Source organism: Pecten maximus, chromosome 14, assembly GCF_902652985.1.
Source record: "Pecten maximus chromosome 14, xPecMax1.1, whole genome shotgun sequence".
In the NCBI taxonomy this organism is placed as follows: Eukaryota; Metazoa; Mollusca; class Bivalvia; order Pectinida; family Pectinidae; genus Pecten; species Pecten maximus.
The window spans coordinates 32,881,231-32,903,007 of record NC_047028.1 but is presented as its reverse complement, the minus strand read 5'-3'; the positions used below and the strand labels follow the sequence as shown (position 1 = coordinate 32,903,007).

The 21,777-nt window shown below is 36.4% G+C and overlaps 1 protein-coding gene across 1 annotated transcript; it reads right to left on the bottom strand.

Moving 5' to 3' along the window:
• Positions 1-677: 677 nt before the first annotated feature.
• LOC117342525 lies at positions 678-4,333 on the bottom strand. Its single transcript, XM_033904706.1, has 2 exons — positions 4,215-4,333; positions 678-2,991 (listed from the first exon to the last, which is right to left on the bottom strand). The coding sequence occupies exon 2, from the start codon at positions 2,979-2,981 to the stop codon at positions 1,308-1,310; it is 1,674 nt and encodes a 557-aa protein (XP_033760597.1). The 5' UTR covers positions 2,982-2,991; positions 4,215-4,333; the 3' UTR covers positions 678-1,307.
• Between the last annotated feature and the right edge of the window lie 17,444 nt (positions 4,334-21,777).

The following is a 21,777-nucleotide window of genomic DNA, read 5'->3' as shown; positions in this document are numbered from 1 at the left end:
TCAATAATATCACCCTAAGGGTTTGATGGAGATAACCCGGGTACTTAATGTTAGCAAAGTTTATCTGACTCGAGGCTCTACCGCGGACACGGCAATCAATACTATCACCCTAAGTGTTGGACATTTTTGTCACGTCTTCAAGGGAGTGAGTGATTTTCTTTTCTCCCATTATGGAATTTTGATTACACTCGATCGTGTTGTTTCAATATTAAAATATATTGCAAAGCAACACAACATTGTTGTGGTGTGATCCCTTGTCGTTATGACGTCAATTTATCGCCGCTCTGACGTCATTGTATTTTGGCAAGAACGTGCGATCTGTCATACACTAACATTAACAGGGATGTTAAGCTCTAAGGGGTAAAATATCAAATTCAACAGGTAGATGGGAGGCAGATCTTGGGGGGAAATTATTGTGTAATACAAGCGCTACATGTCCTCATTCAGGACACATGATGTACATGTGTATTTGATAGTTTTTAGACAAAGCGTCCACGGAATATGCTTAAACTAAACAAAATCCTGTCAAATGTCAACGATTTGTAAATGTATAAACATACAATTTGGCTGATGGAGTAAACCCTGGTATGAGACGAAGAGAACACCCGCGACATTTCCAAAACGTGTGTTGAAAGAAAAAATAAATTTAAAAAAAAGTAAATAAATCAGCTGATAAATAAATTAGTCACTATTTTTACTATATTTCCATAATCACAATGAATAGAAATACTAGATGTACCACTGATATGGCCTGACGATGTTCTTGTTCTTGTCTTCAATGTTTGAACTAAAGATGACAAAACAGTGACCATTAGAACAACGCAGTCTCCAATTATCTTATGGCCGCCTCAGTTTGGTATTTACTAGAGTTGCGATATAGACCAGTGTTGAACGCCTTACTGGCGTCATGCTCAAAGCCCGGCAGAGTACTTTAAAAGCCGTTTCGTACTCCTCCAGTTGAATGTGACAGTACGCCAGTAGGTTCAAGGCCACTGCTTTATGTGATATGCTGTCCAGACCGCAGCACCACACCATAGCATCACGGGCCTTCAACTTCTCGATGTTTTCATCCATTTTGATGCTGCACCAAAACCGCAAGAAACAAGCATATACGAGTGGATCGACAATAAGAACTCTTCTCGTTTGGGTTTGGGTAGAAAGGTTCGGTATATTTATCAGAGACGAATTGATTTCGGTCTGAATTGGTGTAGGAAGAGTATCTTGCTCTATTTGTAGGAATACCATATCAAAAATGATAGGTTGAGCATCCATTTGGATAATGATTGATAAAGCTGTACACAGCTTTATCAATCATTATCCAAATGGATGCTCAACGGGTAATCATGGAAGTCAATATTTCTATATTCCCTTTGTTTTTGAATCTCGATGAACTTCGTAAGCAAACCGTTGCATCCGGTGTAGCTACCAGCAACCATTTGCAAGTGACAAAAATTGGCGACACTATAAACATCCTCTGAATCAAAATCAATGAGTTCGAGTTCAAGGGCAGTGGGGTTTTCTTGGCTGTATGGCATTCGAAGCATACAAGACTTGAGACATCGGTCCGTGAAAGTATGAATGTAATCCAGACATGTCTTCATTTCTTTATCACATTCACGCGTGTTAATTGCACCTTTGATGTTTTGTTGAATGTTCCTGCACCACTGAATTAGCTCTGGTCTGGAGTTCGGGACTGGCGGGGGAAGACAAAATTCCATTAATGTTTTAACTGTCATGAAAGTGATTAATTTGGTAATGTTTTTATTTAACTCTACACTATTTCCACCAAATGCCTTTAATGTTCCTAATCTGTTCAGGAAAGGCGATGTTTCAAACATAAATTTTAATTGACTTTTCTTGACATCCAAACAAGTTTGCAAAACCATCTGCTTATCTATGTTGGAAAATGTCTTTTTGAACAAGTTACAGGTCCTGATGAAGTAATTTGGACAGTAACCATTCTGAACAAACGTGATTAATTTGTCCAGACACTCTTCACCTGCTGCGAGAAGTTTGCTTCGTTGCCAAAGATCTGGAGATATTTCCTCTAAAGTCCAGAAAAGCGTTGTCTTGATGATGTATGAAGTTATAACATTTGGCATTTTGACTCCGAAAATTATTTTTTTAAGCTGTCGAAGCCAATGAAAACAAAGCCATTGATATGTATTCATGCTTTTGACTAATGCTTGTTCGACATGTACAAAAGAAATTCTCCAGTCAAGATGCATTCTATCACACTCCTTACAACCAACTGGAACTACGTAGCAGCCTTTTGAAGTGTGCTGGCTGATGAATTCTGGTGAGGGCCATCCTCTATATCTCTCACGTGATATCCATTCGCTGGCAACTGACGGCCATTCGGGACATCTTAGTGCAAAGACATGTTCAAATTCTATTTCGCCCAAGAAGGAGCCGTACTTTATCAGTGACTTTCTATTCACAGACGGACCTGAAACACGGGTTGTCCCTGTTAACAAAGTAAAGAAATCCGATGACATAGGACTCTTTGCACATAGATGGGAATCCGTTATCCGGCGGAAGAAGAATACATTGGTTAGATAGTTACAATCTGCCAGAGAGTCGTATTCCAATGATGTCGCTATATCGGGAAAACCATTGACAAAGTTCTTGATATTTCCGTGTTTACACATTCTGAGCCTAACATATCCAGAATTGTTAGGACAAACTTGCATCTGAAAAAGCCAGGTAGAATCTGGAACAGGACTACAGTGGTGTTCAAACACAAGCCCATGTTTGGCTACAACCATAGTGTCGATGTCACTTGCGTCATTAGATGCAGCACATAAGTTGGCGAAACCTTCACCGCAGCTTCCAATTACGTGAATGTCACAACACAACTCTTGGTCGCTTAACACTGTAAATATTGTGGGTATAAGCATTATAGATTTGCTTGTCGCAAAACTCTGGCACATCCTAACCCATTCCGAAAACGCAATGTCCTTCTCGTCTTTGGTTTCCATTAGAGAAGATCTGAAACAATATTTAACACATTACAAAAAAACAAAAACAAAAACAAACAAAAAAAAACCCAAATCAAACTTAAGTAAAACAACGCGATGTCAAGTTAAAACAAATGTGTCCCTATGTCCCACGATCATTACATGTGTTTGTCGCGTATAGTGATGGCATTATATTTCACATTACTAAACCGTAGTTTATGGTCAAATGAATTGTAAACAAGTTTTCTCACATACGTTAAATTACACATTTAAATGCGGTTCATTTTTTCAGTAGTTTGGCAAAAAGAATCAGACATTATATGATTGATGGGAAGCTGGTGATAACTACAGTAAGATTCGCTCTAAAAATAGGTCGCTTGAAGTACCCGTTTTATGGATATGGCACAATAATTGAATTTATGTTTGAGAATACTATATACATTCCATAGATTTGTTGATATCAAACATGAAAACTACCGGGAAGACAGAAATGTTTGCTTAATTTCCTCACTATGAAACATATCTGATAGTGTATGCTTCATGGATTTTACTGGAACAGACAGGGAATTCGCCACCAAAGTCCGGAATATTTAAACATTAAACTGTCTTCTTTCGAAAGGTGTTGTCCTATAGTTACCACAGTGTTGCAGACAATTTGAATGTAGCGCGTTAGCGATAGAAATATATGACCATAACATTATACAGCATATTTCCATATGGAATTAAAGTTTTTCTTATATCCAACAACTTCTATCAGATCTATTGCATTCAAAGTCAAATTTCTCACTGTCAATGTTGTTGTGACGTCACTACTACAGGCGTCCGTTCCCAACAAGAAATATAATTTGTAGAAATAAACACGTGAACTCATTTATTTAATTTCAACATCTTAATCAATATATTTCATCGTGGGGATATTCAACTTTTATACAACTACAGTGGTGAGATAGCACAGTGTGACACGATGTGTGTACGTTAAGTGATCGGTGTGCGTACTCGTGAATTCGTCACGACAGAATAAACGTGTGTTTATATCCTGCAGTCAAATATGTGCACGAGAGCGATAAATACAAAATGAGCGCGATAGCCAACAAGCCTGAAACGCCAACACGTAATTTTGAACACTCATATCAGCGTGTATAGAATAGTTCTTCACTACACCGATGGGAATTGTGAAAGAAGACTGGTCTGATACCCACCCCTCCTCCCCACTCCCTATGTTCAAGACTCGACAAGGTTATACATTGACCATACCTGAAGAGATGCAGTGTACAACACCAATGTTTGACATCCTCTTATCCTCCTTTCTCACCTATGATGATCTATACAGCATCAAATACCATACTGTTAAGTTGTCCTGTATATATACTCCAATGTCAATGTCTCAACTGTGCGAGACTGCTAAGTGATATTTGCTTATATACTGCAGGCATTCTGTGATTCACATCCTTAATTCGCTGGCCAATCAAATCGTTACATGTACTGGACCACTGATATGTATTTAATGACGGACATCATTTCATATGATTCAAGTGCCTGCCTTTTTTAACCCGCGTGATAAACAAAGTATTCATGTTGAACAGCTCTCACGGGAAAGCATTGTCAGTTTGTTTACGACATTAATTCAATGTTATAACTAGTATACCAATAATATGCTAGTTAACCACAGTATGCTAACAAAACAGCGGCCATGGTGCGTCCTAAAAGCATAGCTAATAGTATATTTCGAGGTCCGTGATGTAATTAAACGCTACGTCTTCTTACATCAGCAAATTGATGTGTAATACAAAGCCTCAGCGCGACTATGATGAGCAAAGCACCCACATGACGTCATAATTACGCGATTGTTCCAAGTCTAAATCTTTGCTAGGTTTGATTCACCTGCAATTCATTGACAAACATGTTTTGACGCTGACGGTAGTGACGTCATGTGATATGGGCTGCATTTATACGTTGATCAATACTATCTGGTTTAACACAAGAGTAATGGGAGACTGTCACACAGAATGTAATTATTTAGTGATCTGAACACCGAAAATGTTGAGTCCTATCCAAATTCTCAAAAAACATTTTTCGCCGAATTTAGCCAGGCTCCTAAATTCATTCTCCAAAATGCGTTGAGGACTTATACATTGTTAATTATTCATCAATGTTAAATGAACATCAGATATACCGCCAAACTATTTTTTTTTATTCTTGCCGCTCAATGCGATATCTACTATTTAAGTTATTTTAATGAAATGCTTTTAGCAATGCAATGCTACTAAGGTAAACCATGTGTCCTTATTTATATATATTTTTTTCCATTTACAATTGTATCAACTGGTTCTTTCCATGTTATCAATGTATGTGTTTAATCACATTAATAAATTATAATTTCTATGGTTTCTTGATAAAGTGTACACTTGTATATCAACCAATTGATAGTGGTAGATTTTTTGACATGTCACAATTTTATGTCTTTTTAATTTTCTATATAATCATCAAGTCTGGCTTTGTAGTCACTACCTAGTATCACGGGCTCTGAATTTATTGAAAACTATGGGAAATTTATGTGAAATGTCTGCATTGCTATTGCCAATGCCTCGCAATACATTTATAGTGAACACATTGATGTATATCATTATGCTTATATTCATGAACCCTTTGACACATTTTAGTTCATATTCACGCCATAACAGCACTTTACCACTTAGCACACATGGATTCACAGAAAGCTACATTTTTTTTTATCTTTCCAACTTTACTATCTATAAGTAGGAAGGAATGAAGAGGTACATAATTAGTTTACATACATACACCTAGCTTACTCTTAAAACTATCTGAATCAGTGTGTATCAGGTTAGCATCTGCATGATTGACCTAGATCAGTTTTATAAGAACCAGTTGAGCGATACAGGCCCTTTTAGCTTCTGGATGATGATGATGTTAACGATTTATCTTCATATATTAGCATTAAAAATGTTAAGATCTGGATTCCGTTCTATTTGAATAAAACATGTTTTAGATTATTCCCCGGTATAAACACTTCATCGAACTTTTCCCCTCTGTTAATTCACATGTAATGAAGATTAGCTGCTATATTTACAGCCATATACTAGAGATATCTTCCCCACTTAAACACACTTAAACATCCTCTATGATATATGTATCACATATCTCTGCTTTTGATATCAATTACAGGACAGATGTCCTATATTTGAACAGTGACTAATCACCTTACCTATTAAGACACCTGTATCAGTCACCTCCCTCATCAAGACATCTCCATCAGTTACCTCCCTTATCAAGACTCCTGTATTAGTTATCTCCCCTTTCCAGACACCTGCATCAGTTGTCTCCGCTAGCCAGACTCCTTCAACAGTTATCTCCCTTGTATTGACACCTCCATTGTTTACCTCCGCTACTCTGATTCCTGTATCAGTTATATCGCCTACTCTGACAACTGCATCGGTAGCTACTCTACTCAAGATCTCCATCAGTTACCCACCCCCCCCCCCCCCCTATTTATAAACCTACATAATACAGTAAAACTCGGATAAGTCGAAGTCGACGGGACCAAGCAAAATATTCGACTTATCCGATAGTTCGACTTATCCATGTTTGTATACGGTGACAAAATATCCGACTATCATCGGTTGTATGCAGAACACGTGCTTGATAACATAGTCGAAAATAAGCAACAAATAAGTAATCATATTCTTCACGATATCCATTAAAAAACTAAAACAAAATCATTTCGCAACGTCCTGTATCATTCTGTTTTATTATAAATAACTTCTCAATCACCAAAAGGCTCACCACTAAGTCATAATATCCACGACAATTTGTGGCCCCTCGTCCCTGTTAAGAACATGACGTCTGCGGCGAATAACCTTTAGCCTTTCACGCCATTATGTTAAGTTTAGCTGTGAAATTTAACTTTCATCTCCATCTTGTTACTGATGAACTTTTTAACTATTTTACAATTTAACCTGTGATTTTCAATTTGACCTACATTCGACCTATACATTTTGGACAATAAGAGTTTGTCTAGAAGCTGATTGGATCAATAAGACATCTCTCCCAAAATGCATTGCGGACATCCCAATAAAGTGGAGGTAGATTGGTTTTCTCCCTTAGTTCTCTACTCTCCACCAGGGCTGCGTTCCGATCACAAAGACTGGTAGCGAGTAACCGTGTTGATGTTCTTTTTCTTATTTGTAAATTTCTATATCCGATGTATTGTATGATATTTGTATGACATATACTTTTTCTTATTTTGTTTTTATTTATTCTGTTTCGTGTCTTTTGTAATGAATTCACCACAAATATTACATACAATATTAATTACAAACTGTGACCTACGTTAAATTAATTAAACTGCGTATTATGAAAATTGTTAACCCCAAACTGTGTATAGCGTAGAATGTCAACCTCAAACTGTGTTTTACGTAAAATACCAACCACAAAGTTAATATTATGTAAATATCAACCACAAACTGTGCATTATTTGTATAGATGAATTATGGATATTAAAAATATTTATGGAGATTTATAGTTATTTATGAATATATATAAATATATATAGTGACTTTTTTATCTCTGCTTTGCCATACTCAAATAGGTTTGATTCATCCATTCGTGACATCGCGTATGACTCTTTACCGGACGCGACCGGAAAGCCTTCTGGTCGGACAGCACTTCAGTCGAATTGTCTAAATGTGACGGTGGCTATTGTGAAAGGCCTGGGAGTCATTGATAAAGTTATCGATGCGTGATCTATGATTTAATTTACTCGGATAATTGTGAAGCCACGAATTAGGTCCTGTTAGGGAAAACAGCCGTAATTTCCCGTTTCGTTCCGGATATGTTTGTTAAAAAGAAAAGTGTTCTGGTCATAGTTCTGTCCTGTTTTGTCAGTCAGTAATATCGTTTTAAGGGGATGCAGGTCTTTGTTTGAATGTACGCTTTCCGGTTTGGTTTCAAGAGGGCTATCACATAACTTCTACCAGGGGCCGTTCACGCGTTCATGTAGCTTCTGCTGGGAGGTGCTAGTGTAGCGTGTGCCTAACGTTTACCACTGTCATGCTTAAATGGAGCTTTCAAGCCTGGTCCACTAGCCATGGTTTTGAAAAAAATGTCATTTGGGAAACCTGTAAATGGAATGATTAAAAATTCTACCAATTTGAACTTTTTTATATGGGGGTCACCATCATGTATTAAATTCAGCACCAAAAAATCACCGAAACTTACAAGAAAATACACACATTATCAACTCCCCCAAACCAAAACAGACTAGAAAAAACAACTTTTACTCTATATTTTACATCTACATGTATACCCAGCACACACATAAAACTTTGGAAACTTCTCAGACCTAAATATCCAATGATTAGGCCCCGATGCATTCACCTTCCTATTAAATCTTCTGCCTGAACGTAGACAACCCACAATGTATTTTTGATTTGGTTCTGTGGTCCATTAAGGAGGACTCTCGTGTAATTACATGTATACCAGGACTGTGTGTGTTTGTGTATGTGTTCATATTGCTTCTGACAGAGGACGCTCATGGTGATAATGCCAACCATGGTGCTGATCTGATATCTTTAAGGATTTTAATTTTTGACAGACTGTATACTAACTAAAGAAAGAAAATCATCAATCAGATAGAACTAATTACGTGTTTTTGTGGTGCATTCTTTTTTGAGGACAAAGTGTTATATGACCTGCTGTAAACACCGGATAAGGTTTGTTTGTCACCGTATACACTGTAATATAGCTGGACTACTGGAGAGGATTTGTTAGAAAAATGAATATTCTTCAAGTTACTGTACAAGGACCAAAACAATTAAAGCCCCGAAGGAGAGTTTGAAAAACAATTTGCTTTGTCAGTTTTTACATAGAGGTAAAAAAAAAACACAATTTGCTTTGCTAATATTTTACATGGAGGTCAGAAACAACACAATTTGCTTTGTCGATCTTTTACTTACAGGTCAGAAACAACACAATTGGCTTTGTCAGTATTTTACTTACAGGTCAGAAACAACATAATTTGCTTTGTCAGTCTTTTACTTAGAGGTCAGAAACAACATAATTTGCTTTCTCAGTATTTTACATAGAGATCAGAAACAACACATTTTGTTTTGTCGATCTTTTACATGGAGGTCAGAAACAACACATTTTGTTTTGTCGATCTTTTACATGGAGGTCAGAAACAACACAATTTGTTTTGTCAGCCCTTACAGAGATCCAGGCTAATACAGAAATAATGAATCGGGTTGTTTTCGGATAAAAATAAGCAAACCCAGAGAGCAATAACCAGGGATACAAAGAAACAATTCGAGCGTTGTGATGTCTTTGAGAGTATAATCTTACATTGGCCTGTCCATGCACAGGTGTGGTGATAACAAGGAAATAACGATAGCGATGAGTAGGGAAACATGGAAACAAAGACAGCGTTGATCAGGGAAAATAAAGAATCATTGACAACGATGAAAAAAGAGAACAATGGGAAACAATGATAGCGATGATCAAGGAAAACAGAGAAACAATGACAGCGATGACCAAGGAAAACAAGGAAACTACGACGGCGATGACTAGGGGAAAAGAAAACCATTACAGTGATAGACAGTGAAAACAAGGGAACAAAGACAGCGACGGCCAATGAAAACAAGGAAACACTAAAATGAACAACATTGAACAGCTGAGGCGTTCATCCTTTAGTGACAACAGTGTCTGGATGGATACAAAAAGCCCGGATCGAGGGCAGGTTTCTAGATGGCACTTAGACTGGTATCTAGAGGGACACAAACAAATTAGGTCGAGGGCATGCATCTCGGAGGACACGAACAGCTAATGTCGAGGGCAGTTGTGTCGAGTGACACTTACAGCTAAGGCCATGCATTTTTGTACGAAAACTGTTGTCTAGAGCGACCCCAACAAAGTAGGCACTTCACATGTGAATAGCCAGGTGTCTCCAGGGACAGCTCAATAACATATTCATTATAAGGTTGGGTGTTTACAGGGACACCAACAAACTCGGTCATTCATTTTGTATTAGGGCGAGCATCTACAGGGAAACAAGCAGCCCCGTCTTACATTTTGATATTTAGACATGTGTCCACACACAGTCCAGTCTGCATGGGAGTTGACGTCTACAGAAACACTAACAGTCAGTCAACCATCCATTCTGTAGGAAGGTGAAAATCTATAAAGACAGCAAAAAAAAATTAAAAAAAAAAAATAATAAGGGAAAACAAGCAACAACAAAAATATAGATTTGGTAATGGGGTAGCAGACCAAATCCTATATGAAGAAATATACTGTTTGGGAAAGACAGGATACATTATTGTGTGATAGGGACATATATACAAACGTTCAGTACTGCAAGGTGATATGGAGATAGACTACAGTAAATCAGTTCCCTATTGTATCGTTTTCATAAAGGATGATGGGGACATATATATAATAGTTCATCAGCACTCACTTTCATCGCCGACATCAAGGATGATATATACATATATACTACAGTTCATCAGTTCTTACTCTCATCACTGACATAAAGTATGGTGGGGACATATATATAACAGTTTATCAGTTCTCACTTTCATGGCCAATATAAAGGGTGATATGGACACATACATACAACAGTTCATCAGTTCTCAATTTCATCGCAGACATAAAGGGTGAAAGGGACATTCATACTACAATTTATCAGTTCTAAATTTCATCGCCGACATAAAGGCTTATATGGACATATATATATATATATATATATATGTGTGTGTGTGTGTGGGGCAAAGAAGTAATTCAAACAGTGTAAACAGTAAGGTTTGCTAAATTTTCGAGGCAATCCGCCCCTTTATCAAAACACAAAAAATTACAAATACAATCACATAATATATATAAGAAGTACTGGAAATACAGTAAAATACAATAAGAATAATGTTTTAGTAACTGGAGAAACCACAATGAACCCTTCGGCAAACGTGGGCCGAAGGCGGATACAAGTTTGACTGCATCATGTTCAACACTAGAACGATATGCGACCAACGGCAGAGATATTTTGAATTCAAAAGTATCCAACTTCAACAGATTATGATAGTATAATCAATGTTATAAATAACATTGATTTGCACGATATATACAAAAATACATATGCTAATGAATTAGTTAGATTTCTTACTTAAATTATATCTTAAAATGCGAAAAAATTATACGAAACTGCCACAAACAAATATACTGAACAAAACAGGGTAGATACAGTCAAATCCGCAACGCCGCCATTAGGTGGAGGGGTAGAGTATAAGACAATAATGGACATTATGCAAGAAACCATAACGTGAAGAGATTCCAAAGACTTGATGTCATTCCAATACATCAACAACAACTACATGCAATATATTTCTCAGACATTTTTATAACATATTTAATATCTTCTATAGAATATTCATACCACAAAATTGAATGACGTTATTACCTCCCTTTACCCATCAACAACATTTTATCGATATAGATATGACGTATTTACCAATCTGTGTCATATGTAGCTATATGACTGCTTCTATATGTTTGATTCATTTAAATTTCAAATCATCTATCAATATCTGGAGAAGATTTATGTAGGCTTGATTTGCTAGCGGACCCTATTTCATGCTTATTTACCATGAACTTAATTTGAATGAATAGCAAATGCTGTGATATCAGTGACGATTTAAAAACATGTAATTGTTTAAGTTTTATAATGTATTCTTACTACAAAGTAAGTCTTCAGAAGAAGCCGTTCTCATTAGAGCAAGTTATTGAGGATTTTTGAGAAAGAACAAGCGCAGAAAAAAAATTTTGGCATACTGTAAACGTAATTATTTTAGCGCAATCAAATTTTAGCGCATTTGCAGATTTTATCCAGTTAGCGCAATAATGAATTAGCGCATCCACAGAACTTTCTATAGAAAGAGAACGTACAAAAAGTAATTAGCACAATCATAATTTAGCGCAAGGCTTCCAGCGCAAAAAGCGCTAAAATAAAACTACCATGTTGATCTATGTTTATTTCTGCTGACTAGTGTAGACTAACTACACATGTACTAAACCTGCATTTCATGAATGATCAAAATCTAGGGTTATCACATTAGTAGGCCTAACTCTGACACATTTTAAATGGTTAGGCTACTATACTAGCCCCATGTACTGTACATAATATAACCTACTTCTAGGCACCTAATTATAATAAACAATGTGAGTCAGACACATCGTATCATCTGAAACTTAACATAAAAGGCTGGGACGTAAGCCTAACTGACAGGCACTTGTTTCCTATGCATATGCCTAGCCTAGTTGTCTTTCGGCATGTTATTGTTTACAATGTGAATCAAGTGCCTGTCGTAGGCCTAACGAGTAACGTTAACGCTGAGAAAATAAATCGACAAGGCGGCCTAAATATTTACGATAGAATCGATCATAACACAGTGTTATTGGCAAATGCCTACCTTTGATCAGATCAGACTTGAACCACATACAAAAGTAATGAATAAACAGTACTGAGTTTAATTCCAACGTACTCGAATGCCTTGTTGTGTATATAGGTATATATAGGTTAGACGTAAATGGAGTCGATGACATTCGGTAATTTCCGATCGGTTACGAACGACATCATAAAAATAAAAGCGAAAACATACCGCTGTTTTGTTATTTGTTTTTCATCTGAAAACAAAAGACATATATATCTAATGTTAAAACACTATAGAGAGACTTTGGTGTTGATATTGTTCAAGATTATTTGCCTATGGGAATACTACATCCGGTTGTGAGCCATTCCGGTGGAATTTTCTTTCTATGAGAAGATTTAATAGGAAGGTGAATGCATCCGGGCCTACTGATTGGATATTTAGGTGACTGGTGACGTAACATCCGCCACCTCTCGATAAAATACGACCCTTTTTCAAAACCCTATTGTGGCCGTTCTATGAAAGATATAGAAAAACTAAAGATACGCTTTTCTTTAAAACTATCTTTTCTTGTTATGTTTGGAGTTTCAGATTTTTGGATTGAAACGCTGATTTTTAAGAACCGGTTAAACAGAAGCTACCGGTCAAAGTGACGATTTTGGCATGTTTGACCCAAAATATCTCATAAATACGAATTTCCACAGGGATACCAGATACATCCAGACCTAGATCGAGCCAAGTTTTACAATGGTTCAAAAGACCATTAAAATTGTATGTGCCATTTTTTTCCGCTCCCAAATCGCTACAATAGCCGGCAAAAATCGCGAATTAGCTAATACTATCATTAGGTTGCGTAACTACACTTCATTCTTTATTGATTTTTATGGTCAAAAGGAGGTAATTATAAAAAGAACTAACAATTAGTGGAAAAGGGTGGTAATAAGGTTCTAGTATATCCTTTGTCAAATTATGATCATGTTACAGAGTTATAAAAAGATTTTGTTCTCAGTTAATAGCTATTGCTTAGATACAGGATTGGCACCCAGCCTTAAATCCAGCAGCACTAGATGTTCAGGCATAACATGTCTTACTACTCTGTAGCCATCCATCTTAGTGTGCTAGATTCAGACTGAATGCCCCTGCATCCAAGCAAAGCTTTCATACGTTAGATTAAATAAAAATATTCTAGTTGAATATACTAGTTTTGAATTAAATAAATCAATCACAGATATTCAGGGATCAGCTGACTTTTGAAGCAGGTCGTAGGTTCACCACATTCTTATATCAAGAATATGAACAATATAGAATATATGTAAATACAGTTAAAATAATAATCAAAAACTAATTGAGTGGGTCTGCCATGTGGGACGTACCAGGTGAAGTTGGCCCCCGGATACATATTGGAACATTTGACAACAGATGGAGATTATGAAGTCATGGCATACCAACACTCTTCTGACCTGATTCGATGTCAAATCCGATCTCGTCATCAATCGCAAACGAAATACAACATATGGATCCAGTACTCAGTTACCGAACAACCACCAATACAGAATTACTACTGTACGTGTCCAACCGGTCAGAGGACTGTTGGTATGTGTGCTCATATCGCCAGTGTTCTCTTCTACCTTGGGGTCTATGTCCATAGTCAGTCTCGAAAACCACTTGGACCAACCAAGTTTATGTCATTGATGAAGTAAATAGTCCGCTAATACATATAATCCAGAATGTAGGGAAGATACTACATTGAAAGTTTCTGATATACACAACGTAGCGTCATTGTCACTCTTCAAAAATAATCGACAGTGTCTAGAATGTAACTGTGAAGGAATATAATACTCATATATATATATGATATTAAGTTCTAAATACAAAAATAATACATGATGAGCTGAATGAGCAAGAACAAAGCACATTAGTTGTACAACAAAGTCATGGAGATAGGAAAATTGGTAAAGGGCCTGACATTATCCTAACAAAAATCTTGAAATAAATAGTTTCCTTTAAGGCGAATTCGTCCAATCGTGTTTCCTATAATATCTCAACGTATTTCTTGTCCGGACGAGATGTCTTCACTAGCATGCAGTGCTTTCAGCACTTTGATCTATAGGACGATTTATGGGGGGTTGACTAATAGAAGTTGCAAAAACGAGGCATATCCATTAATTCTGAAGCGGTAGATTTACACGATGTTCTGAGAATCTGACGTTTGCCTATTATACATGTTTAAGAAACCGTTAAATCTATTTGAACTTGTATTGATAACAAATGCAGAAACAACTCATCTCGTCATACTTCAATTTAGTAAGGAAGCTTTATGTATGATATATCGCCGAAATGAGAATTGAAATATTTCAATCGTAAAAGTTAGCAGACATTGCTGAAGTCCAGACGTACCTCATATGTCGCACTAGGGTAAGAAATGACAACTTTTTGAAGAACAGAAATGTGATTATCTACTTGAATAAGTCGATTCAAATGTCTAAAGTATCTTATCTATAATATTTGCTTTTTTTCCCTTTTTAGTATGTAATAATACACTTGACTATCCCGGAAAATATACGAAATACCAGTAGTCGTCCTTCAATCCAAGATGGTGACCGATCTAAAAGTCAAGAGCTGCGTACATCCTGACATCGTTACCAATTCTTCACAATTTTCATCTATAAAACAGGATCGGGTGTACAAAACAATATGTTGAAACATAAAGTGTCTTTCAATTGTATACGCCTGACGAATTCGAACAAGTAGTATAATAACCGTCCGTCCGGCGTAAACGTTTGTTTGTCCGGAGATCTAGATTTTTCGGCCGATTTTTTTTTTGTAACCTAGTATTCATTGTAATCACGATGTATTGTGGCGTTTCCTCGGAAAAGATTTTTTATTCGATGATTTTTGCGAAAGTTATTGACCTTTGTTTATTTCACTGTTTGATTTTGACCGGAGACCTCATACATTTTCTGATTGATCTCTTTCAAAGGTCGAATTTCCAACCATACCGACCACTCAATGATACATTACTTTGTGCCTTCAAAGTAGTTTTATTCTGCTGATACATTTAACCCAAATTAATCAATGATGTTTAAAAAATCGAATTTTGCCTAGGCAGAAATCGAATTTTGCCTAGGGAAAATTGTTATAATTGATATAAGTAAATTGATGGATGCATTTATAATATATATAAGTATCTACACCTCTGTTCAGTCAGGGCAACTGCATGGGCTATTGGAATATATGCAGACTGTTTGCCTTGGGGCACAAATATGTAGTGGTACTGGATGGTTGAAGTATGATGAGCAGTACTGGCTTAGAAAGTTGTTAAAAAAACACATGAACATGGGACATTATTGACAATGAAATGTACTTGATATATATGCAGCCACAGAAGCAGGCGTTGCCACAGACACTGAATCATAACTCACAAAAAAGCTTTGATTTCAATTACAAGGGCAGTTGTGCTCGGTCACATTGTACTTAATCTCATAAATGTATTTGGTGTAATGGAGGGTATGCCACTCTCTATTGCTTTAAGGCAAACAATATAAATTCCAATTCCTTTCAGTCAAAACCGAACTTCATACACTCAGTCTACCCCAGAACAAAACAAGCAAGATAAGGAACACAAACAGTTATGGCTTTAAAAATGTCCAGCTCATAAGCACTGGGTTACTAAATATACAAACGTGTCTGTATGGAGGCTTCTTCTCCAAGGGTTTAAGAGCGGTTCTAAACTTCATTGTTTTTGCAGGTTATATAATTACTTTGATAACAAACCCATCGCACAGTGGAATAGTTCTCAAACAGGATGGAAAGTGGTGCCTAATAACACATCTCTCATTGCAATTAGGGGATAGCATGGATAGCAATATTGACCCTGATATGGTTTCAGCCCAATACTCATCATTGGATAAAGTTGTTGAGATGATAGCTGAGTTGGGCAAAGGTGCATTATTTATTGGGGAAGATGGAGACCATCCAGCGGATTTTCCATTGTTAGGTTTTAAATTTCAAGACAAATACTTGACAAATGTTTATCTATGGGTTGCTCAGTGTGGGGTAGTTTATTGAAAAGTTTTCATCTTTCATTGAGTGGATTGTCGGAGAGAAGTCTGGTGAACAAAGTTTAGATCATTATGTAGATGACTTCGTATTTGCTGGGAAGGACAAAAAGGATACATGTGCTAGCCTCCTAGACTTGAAACATGTCGAGACATTGATATACCCATCGCTGAGGAGAAATTTGAGGGTCCAACTACAACTGATATCCTTAGGTCTTGAAATTGACACAGTGGACATGACAATTAGGGTCCCACAGGAAAAAGTTGTGGTATTAAGGACAGAGATTTGGGAAGTTTTAGGTAGGGGGTAAAGGTTAGATCACAGGATTTACAGTCTGTAGCAGGGATAATGTCATTTCGTACTAATGCTTTACCAATAGCTAGAGTATTTATTCAACGTTTTTTTTTATTTGATGTCCTGTTAGGCATACAAAAACCTTACTACAGAGTAAGAAATTAGAGCTGACCTAGAGATGTGGTTGCAATTTTTAAGTCAATTCAATGGCAAATGTTATTATTTTAAGGGAAAAGTCTTGGAATAGTAATGTGGATTTAGTGTTGGGATTAGACATGCCAGATTGCCTATTACTGTTGATCTGTTAGCAAGCATTATATCAGTCTTGCCAAAAATATGCAGTTCCCAATATGAGGTTGCTTTGTTTAGTTGTGCCTGTTCATTGGCTTTCTATGGATTTTTTTTTTGGAAATCCAGTGTTTACAAAAGATACATCAGAATTCCAACCCAAAGAATACTTGTAAAGTGTTAGTACGCATTTTAAGATTTGTAGGTACCTGAGGGAAGGTCTGGGTTCTTGTCATCAATCATTAAATACGCCTTTGTTCACAGTCGGGTTTGCCTAGGAGGGGTACACCTTGGGCTGTCTCGCATTGGATTAACAGTGTGGTGGTAGTTTAATGGAGGTACATGTATGGTCATTTCGGACATCAAAAGTAAAATTTGTCACTTGGAAAATTTGAAACTGATCAACCAGCAAGGCTTGTCATACACTGTGGGGGTAATGACATAGGTAACACTGGGGTTGGGTGCATTGAATATGATTAAAGAAGATCATGTATTTCCTGACGTCTTGAGTTCCCAGGGACATTATTGATATGGTTGTAAATATTACCACGAAGGGGTTGGAGGGGAGCCATAAGTAATTACGTATTTAAAAAAAGTCTGAAAGAAATTGAACAATGCAATTTCTGATCATGTTTTATAGCATAGTGGAGCTGTTGTACATTATACTAGTTGTCCACACCTGAAGGATGTCACAGAAAGAATGAAGCGTAGTGAGGGGCGATAACTCTGTTCAGCACTTTTCATCAAAATCGCTCAATATCTATTTCAACCAATGAGAAGACTATGTGTTAACTGTTGGGCCGCGAGGGCCGGGTGGTTAAGGTGTCCCAAAATTTTATCACTAGGGTAGCCTAGCTGTCCATCTCAGGGTTGCGAGTTCGAAACCCACGTGACGTGGGGCAGTTACCTGGTACTGACCGTAGGTCTGTGGTTTTTCTCCGGGTACTCCAGCTTTTCCTCCACCACCAAAACCAGGCAGGTCCTTAAATGACCCTGGCTTTTAATAGGACGTTAAACAAAAATAAGTGAAACTGTCTTGTTGCCAAGGAAATGAATCCCATACAGCTGAATTTGCTGTCCCATAATACCCTTTTTCCATTGAATTCAGACAATATCTAAATTTGGACCATTCGGAGGCCAGGAAATGATGACTATTTCGGTAAAACTTGAAAATGAGGTGACCAGAGGGACAGTGTCCTATGATGTACCTACATATCAAATTTCATTTAAATCAGACAATAACTTAATTTAGACCAATCAGCGGCTGGGAAACCATTTCAAATGGCTGTCATTTTCTTTAAAAAATGTTAAAAGTGAGGTTACAAGAGTAACCGGTGTCCCATGATGTAGTCTATCCACATACCGAATTTCATTGCAATTCGACAATATCTACATTTGGACAAATATCCTCGAAAAAATAGGATTAATTATTTCAGATAGGAATATCCAAGATTTGATGGGAATCGACTCGCCCCAATATCAATCTTGGAGAAAATTGTTAATTAATCACACTTGCCCAAGGAAAATCCCCTTTTTCATGAATTCCCCAGTGGAGCATAATGATACAAATGAGAGAAGGAAAATTGTTTGTGTGTTTGATATAGCCATTTCATTAAATTGATATTTTGAGACTTTCCCCATAGTTCAAAGTCAGTATCAGTGTCTTTTCTAGTGGTTCATGTCGAGCAAATTGGGAATTTTTTTTTTTTCTACTTGAAAATTTTGCAACTTCTTCAGTAGTTTTGGGAATAACTAATAAGTTCATGATCAATCATCATCATATCGATAAATGATCGATCATGAATAGAACTTTAGGAAAATATCTAGAAAAGCATTAATATGACTAGTACATTATAATAACCCAGGTAATTTAATATCAAGAACAGGTGAGCGAGTTATCTCCCTTTTTCTATCACTGTTGAAAATTAGGTAATGAGCAAAGTTTTAAAATGTTTTATGTGAATTTGAACAATAGTTCATGTGAAGGAAGCTTAACCATGCATAATAAATCATGTTTTTATTTTCAAATAACTTTTTTCAGCCTTTTATGAGGTGTACACAAGTTTGCCCAGTTTCTGAAAATATATATATTTGCTTTGTTGGCGTGGTTTATCATCCTTTGAATAGCCAGCTGAGTCAGTTTGAGGCAGGGTCTCCTTGTAGTAGTTAGTGACTACGTCTGAAAACATGCAGGAGGCCTGTCTGTCCACATGCCATCCAGGAAAAGGAGCAATAATTTATGAAAATGAAGCTTAGCAAGCAAAATAAATAATGTTTTCTTTTAAAATAAACGTTTTAAACCTCTTATAAGGTAGCAGTGTAGATCAGTTTGCACGGTTTCTGAAAAATAAGTAGCATCCCTAAGTCTGAAGCTGAGTCTCCTTGTAGTAGTTGGTGACTACCTGACTGAACAACATACAAGAGGCCCATCGCATGCCATTCAGAGCAATAAGGGTATAGTGGTCTTGTCCAAAGTCACAACCACGACAGCACATACCGGCCTGATTGTCAGCTTCCCTTTTCTTCTGCAGGATAACTGTTCAAACTGTTCTATACTTTTTCTATAAATATAATATTAACAAACTTGGTGTATTTGGTTTAACGTCCTATTAACAGCCAAGGTCATTTAAGGACGTCCCAGGTTTAGAGGTGGAGGAAAGCGGGAGTACTGGGAGAAACACTACCAGCCTAGAGTCAGTACCAGTTAACTTCCCCACGTAGGTTTCGAACTAGCAACCCAGAGGGTCTACAAAATAGAGAGAAATTAACTGCGGTCTTTGGCCAAAAATTTAGAACACCCTTAAGCTTCCTAATGTAACTATTTGCATACATGTATAGTGGTGTTGGCCTAAAAAAGAAACATATACACTATTTACATGTACACTAGTCCCTGTGTTACTGTATTTTACCTGTGTGCAGATGACATTATGACGAAGACTATTTTGTAGAATTGTTATCATAAAATCATGGTCATTGTTTGAAGATATCGAATAATTTTCTATAATATACCTTTAGATTTATAAGTAAACATTAAATTCAAAAGATAAAAAAAAGAACCAACTACAAGGTTCCCCAACATTAAATTTAACTTTGTGCGACACAATAAATACATGATAGTTCAAAAAATTGGTTTCTTGCACATTGCTTTCTTTGGTATATGTAAGTGAAAGGTTGAAATATGTTGGTATGGTATCAACGCAAAGATATTTCAAAATTTACCAACTGCTACCTGTGGGCAGATGACATTTTGAAGAAAAACTCTTACAAAATAGTGATAACAAAATATTGGTAATTCTTTAATAACTGATTAAAAATTTAAAAGATAAAACAAAAATACAACATGGTTCCACACCCTAAATTAGTTAATTAACTATATATAATGTGATATAACAGTTGACATAATTTTAGTAAAATTTTGTGTGAACAGGTTTCTCGCACATGGTTTCTTTGGCACATGTAAGCAAAGGGATGAAATATGTTGAATATGTCAATTATGGAAGTGATGATAAAGCAACTTATAGATACTTGAAAATTTACTAATTCATGAAATTTCAAAGTCAACTATTTTGTAAAATTGTTATAGCTAAAATCTGGTAACTCTTTGATTTTGACAAATAATTTCCCATCTTATACCTTTTTTGTAATAAGTTGAAATTAACTTAATTTCAAAAGATAAAAAAATGCATGACATCTTTCTATACACCAAAAACAACTGAATTTTACTTAATGTGACATAATAATTGACAATATTTTAGCTTCAAATTGTCAGAACAGCTTTTTTGCATGTTGTTTTCTTTGGTGCATAAAAGTGAAGGTTTTAAATATATTTGGAAATTTATTTCATTATATATTGATGCAAAAGATGTTATAATTTGACACTGTCCTAAGAACCATCTCAATAAAGGGCAGGTCAGAGACTTCAAAATTTAAAGCATTAGAATATAGATATTTCATTAAAAATTTGAAGAAAAAAAATTCTATTACTGAAAAAGAATTGTTCAGTATACTGCTAGGGTGTACTGAAGTATGTGTATAGTAGTTTCTTGAAAGTTCGCGTCATTGTAAGCTAATATGTATGAGATATGATTCTCGAAACGTCGTGGCTCCTCAACATAAACAAACATCAGCTGATCAAGACATCAAAGCATCAACTAACGACACAGTAATTTCATTAAACAAACAAACAATAAAGAAATTAAATATTTCATATTTAAACGTCGCCTGTCTCTAAAACGTTAATGAACACGTAGCTTTTACACTAGGCCTGCTGTCAGTACTGGAACGGAAGCCTACGACTAAGTACGAGTTTACATTTGTTATCGAACGCTGGTCTGGGTTGACGATGAATACTGATCCTGGAAAGCAACAAATATGGTCATAGTAGAACAACTATAACCTCAAATGTCACATTTAATATGATAGAATATCAAAAAGTCCTGGTCCTGACGGGAAAATGTAATACAACTCACTTAGACTGCAGCTAAAGCCTGGAGTTGAACGAGTAAGCGGCATGAAGTACCCGGTGTTGTTCCATCCGGAACTCCTCGGGGAATCATTTCAGAGATAATACTAGTCTCGCATTCCCCAGACTCCCGATGAGTTCAGGATGACTTTATTTCTATAGTCGTCCTTTATATATGTGGTCAAGCCGACCATTCCAAGTGAGGAAATAATTCTTATTACATATAAACTTCATACGTCAATTTTAACGGACCTGTTGCTGTTAATACAGGCTTAAAAAGACATCA

Bases quoted from the DNA above. Each gene is read 5' to 3' on its own strand.
- LOC117342525 (XM_033904706.1), bottom strand. From the start codon at position 2,981: ATGGAAACCAAAGACGAGAAGGACATTGCGTTTTCGGAATGGGTTAGG.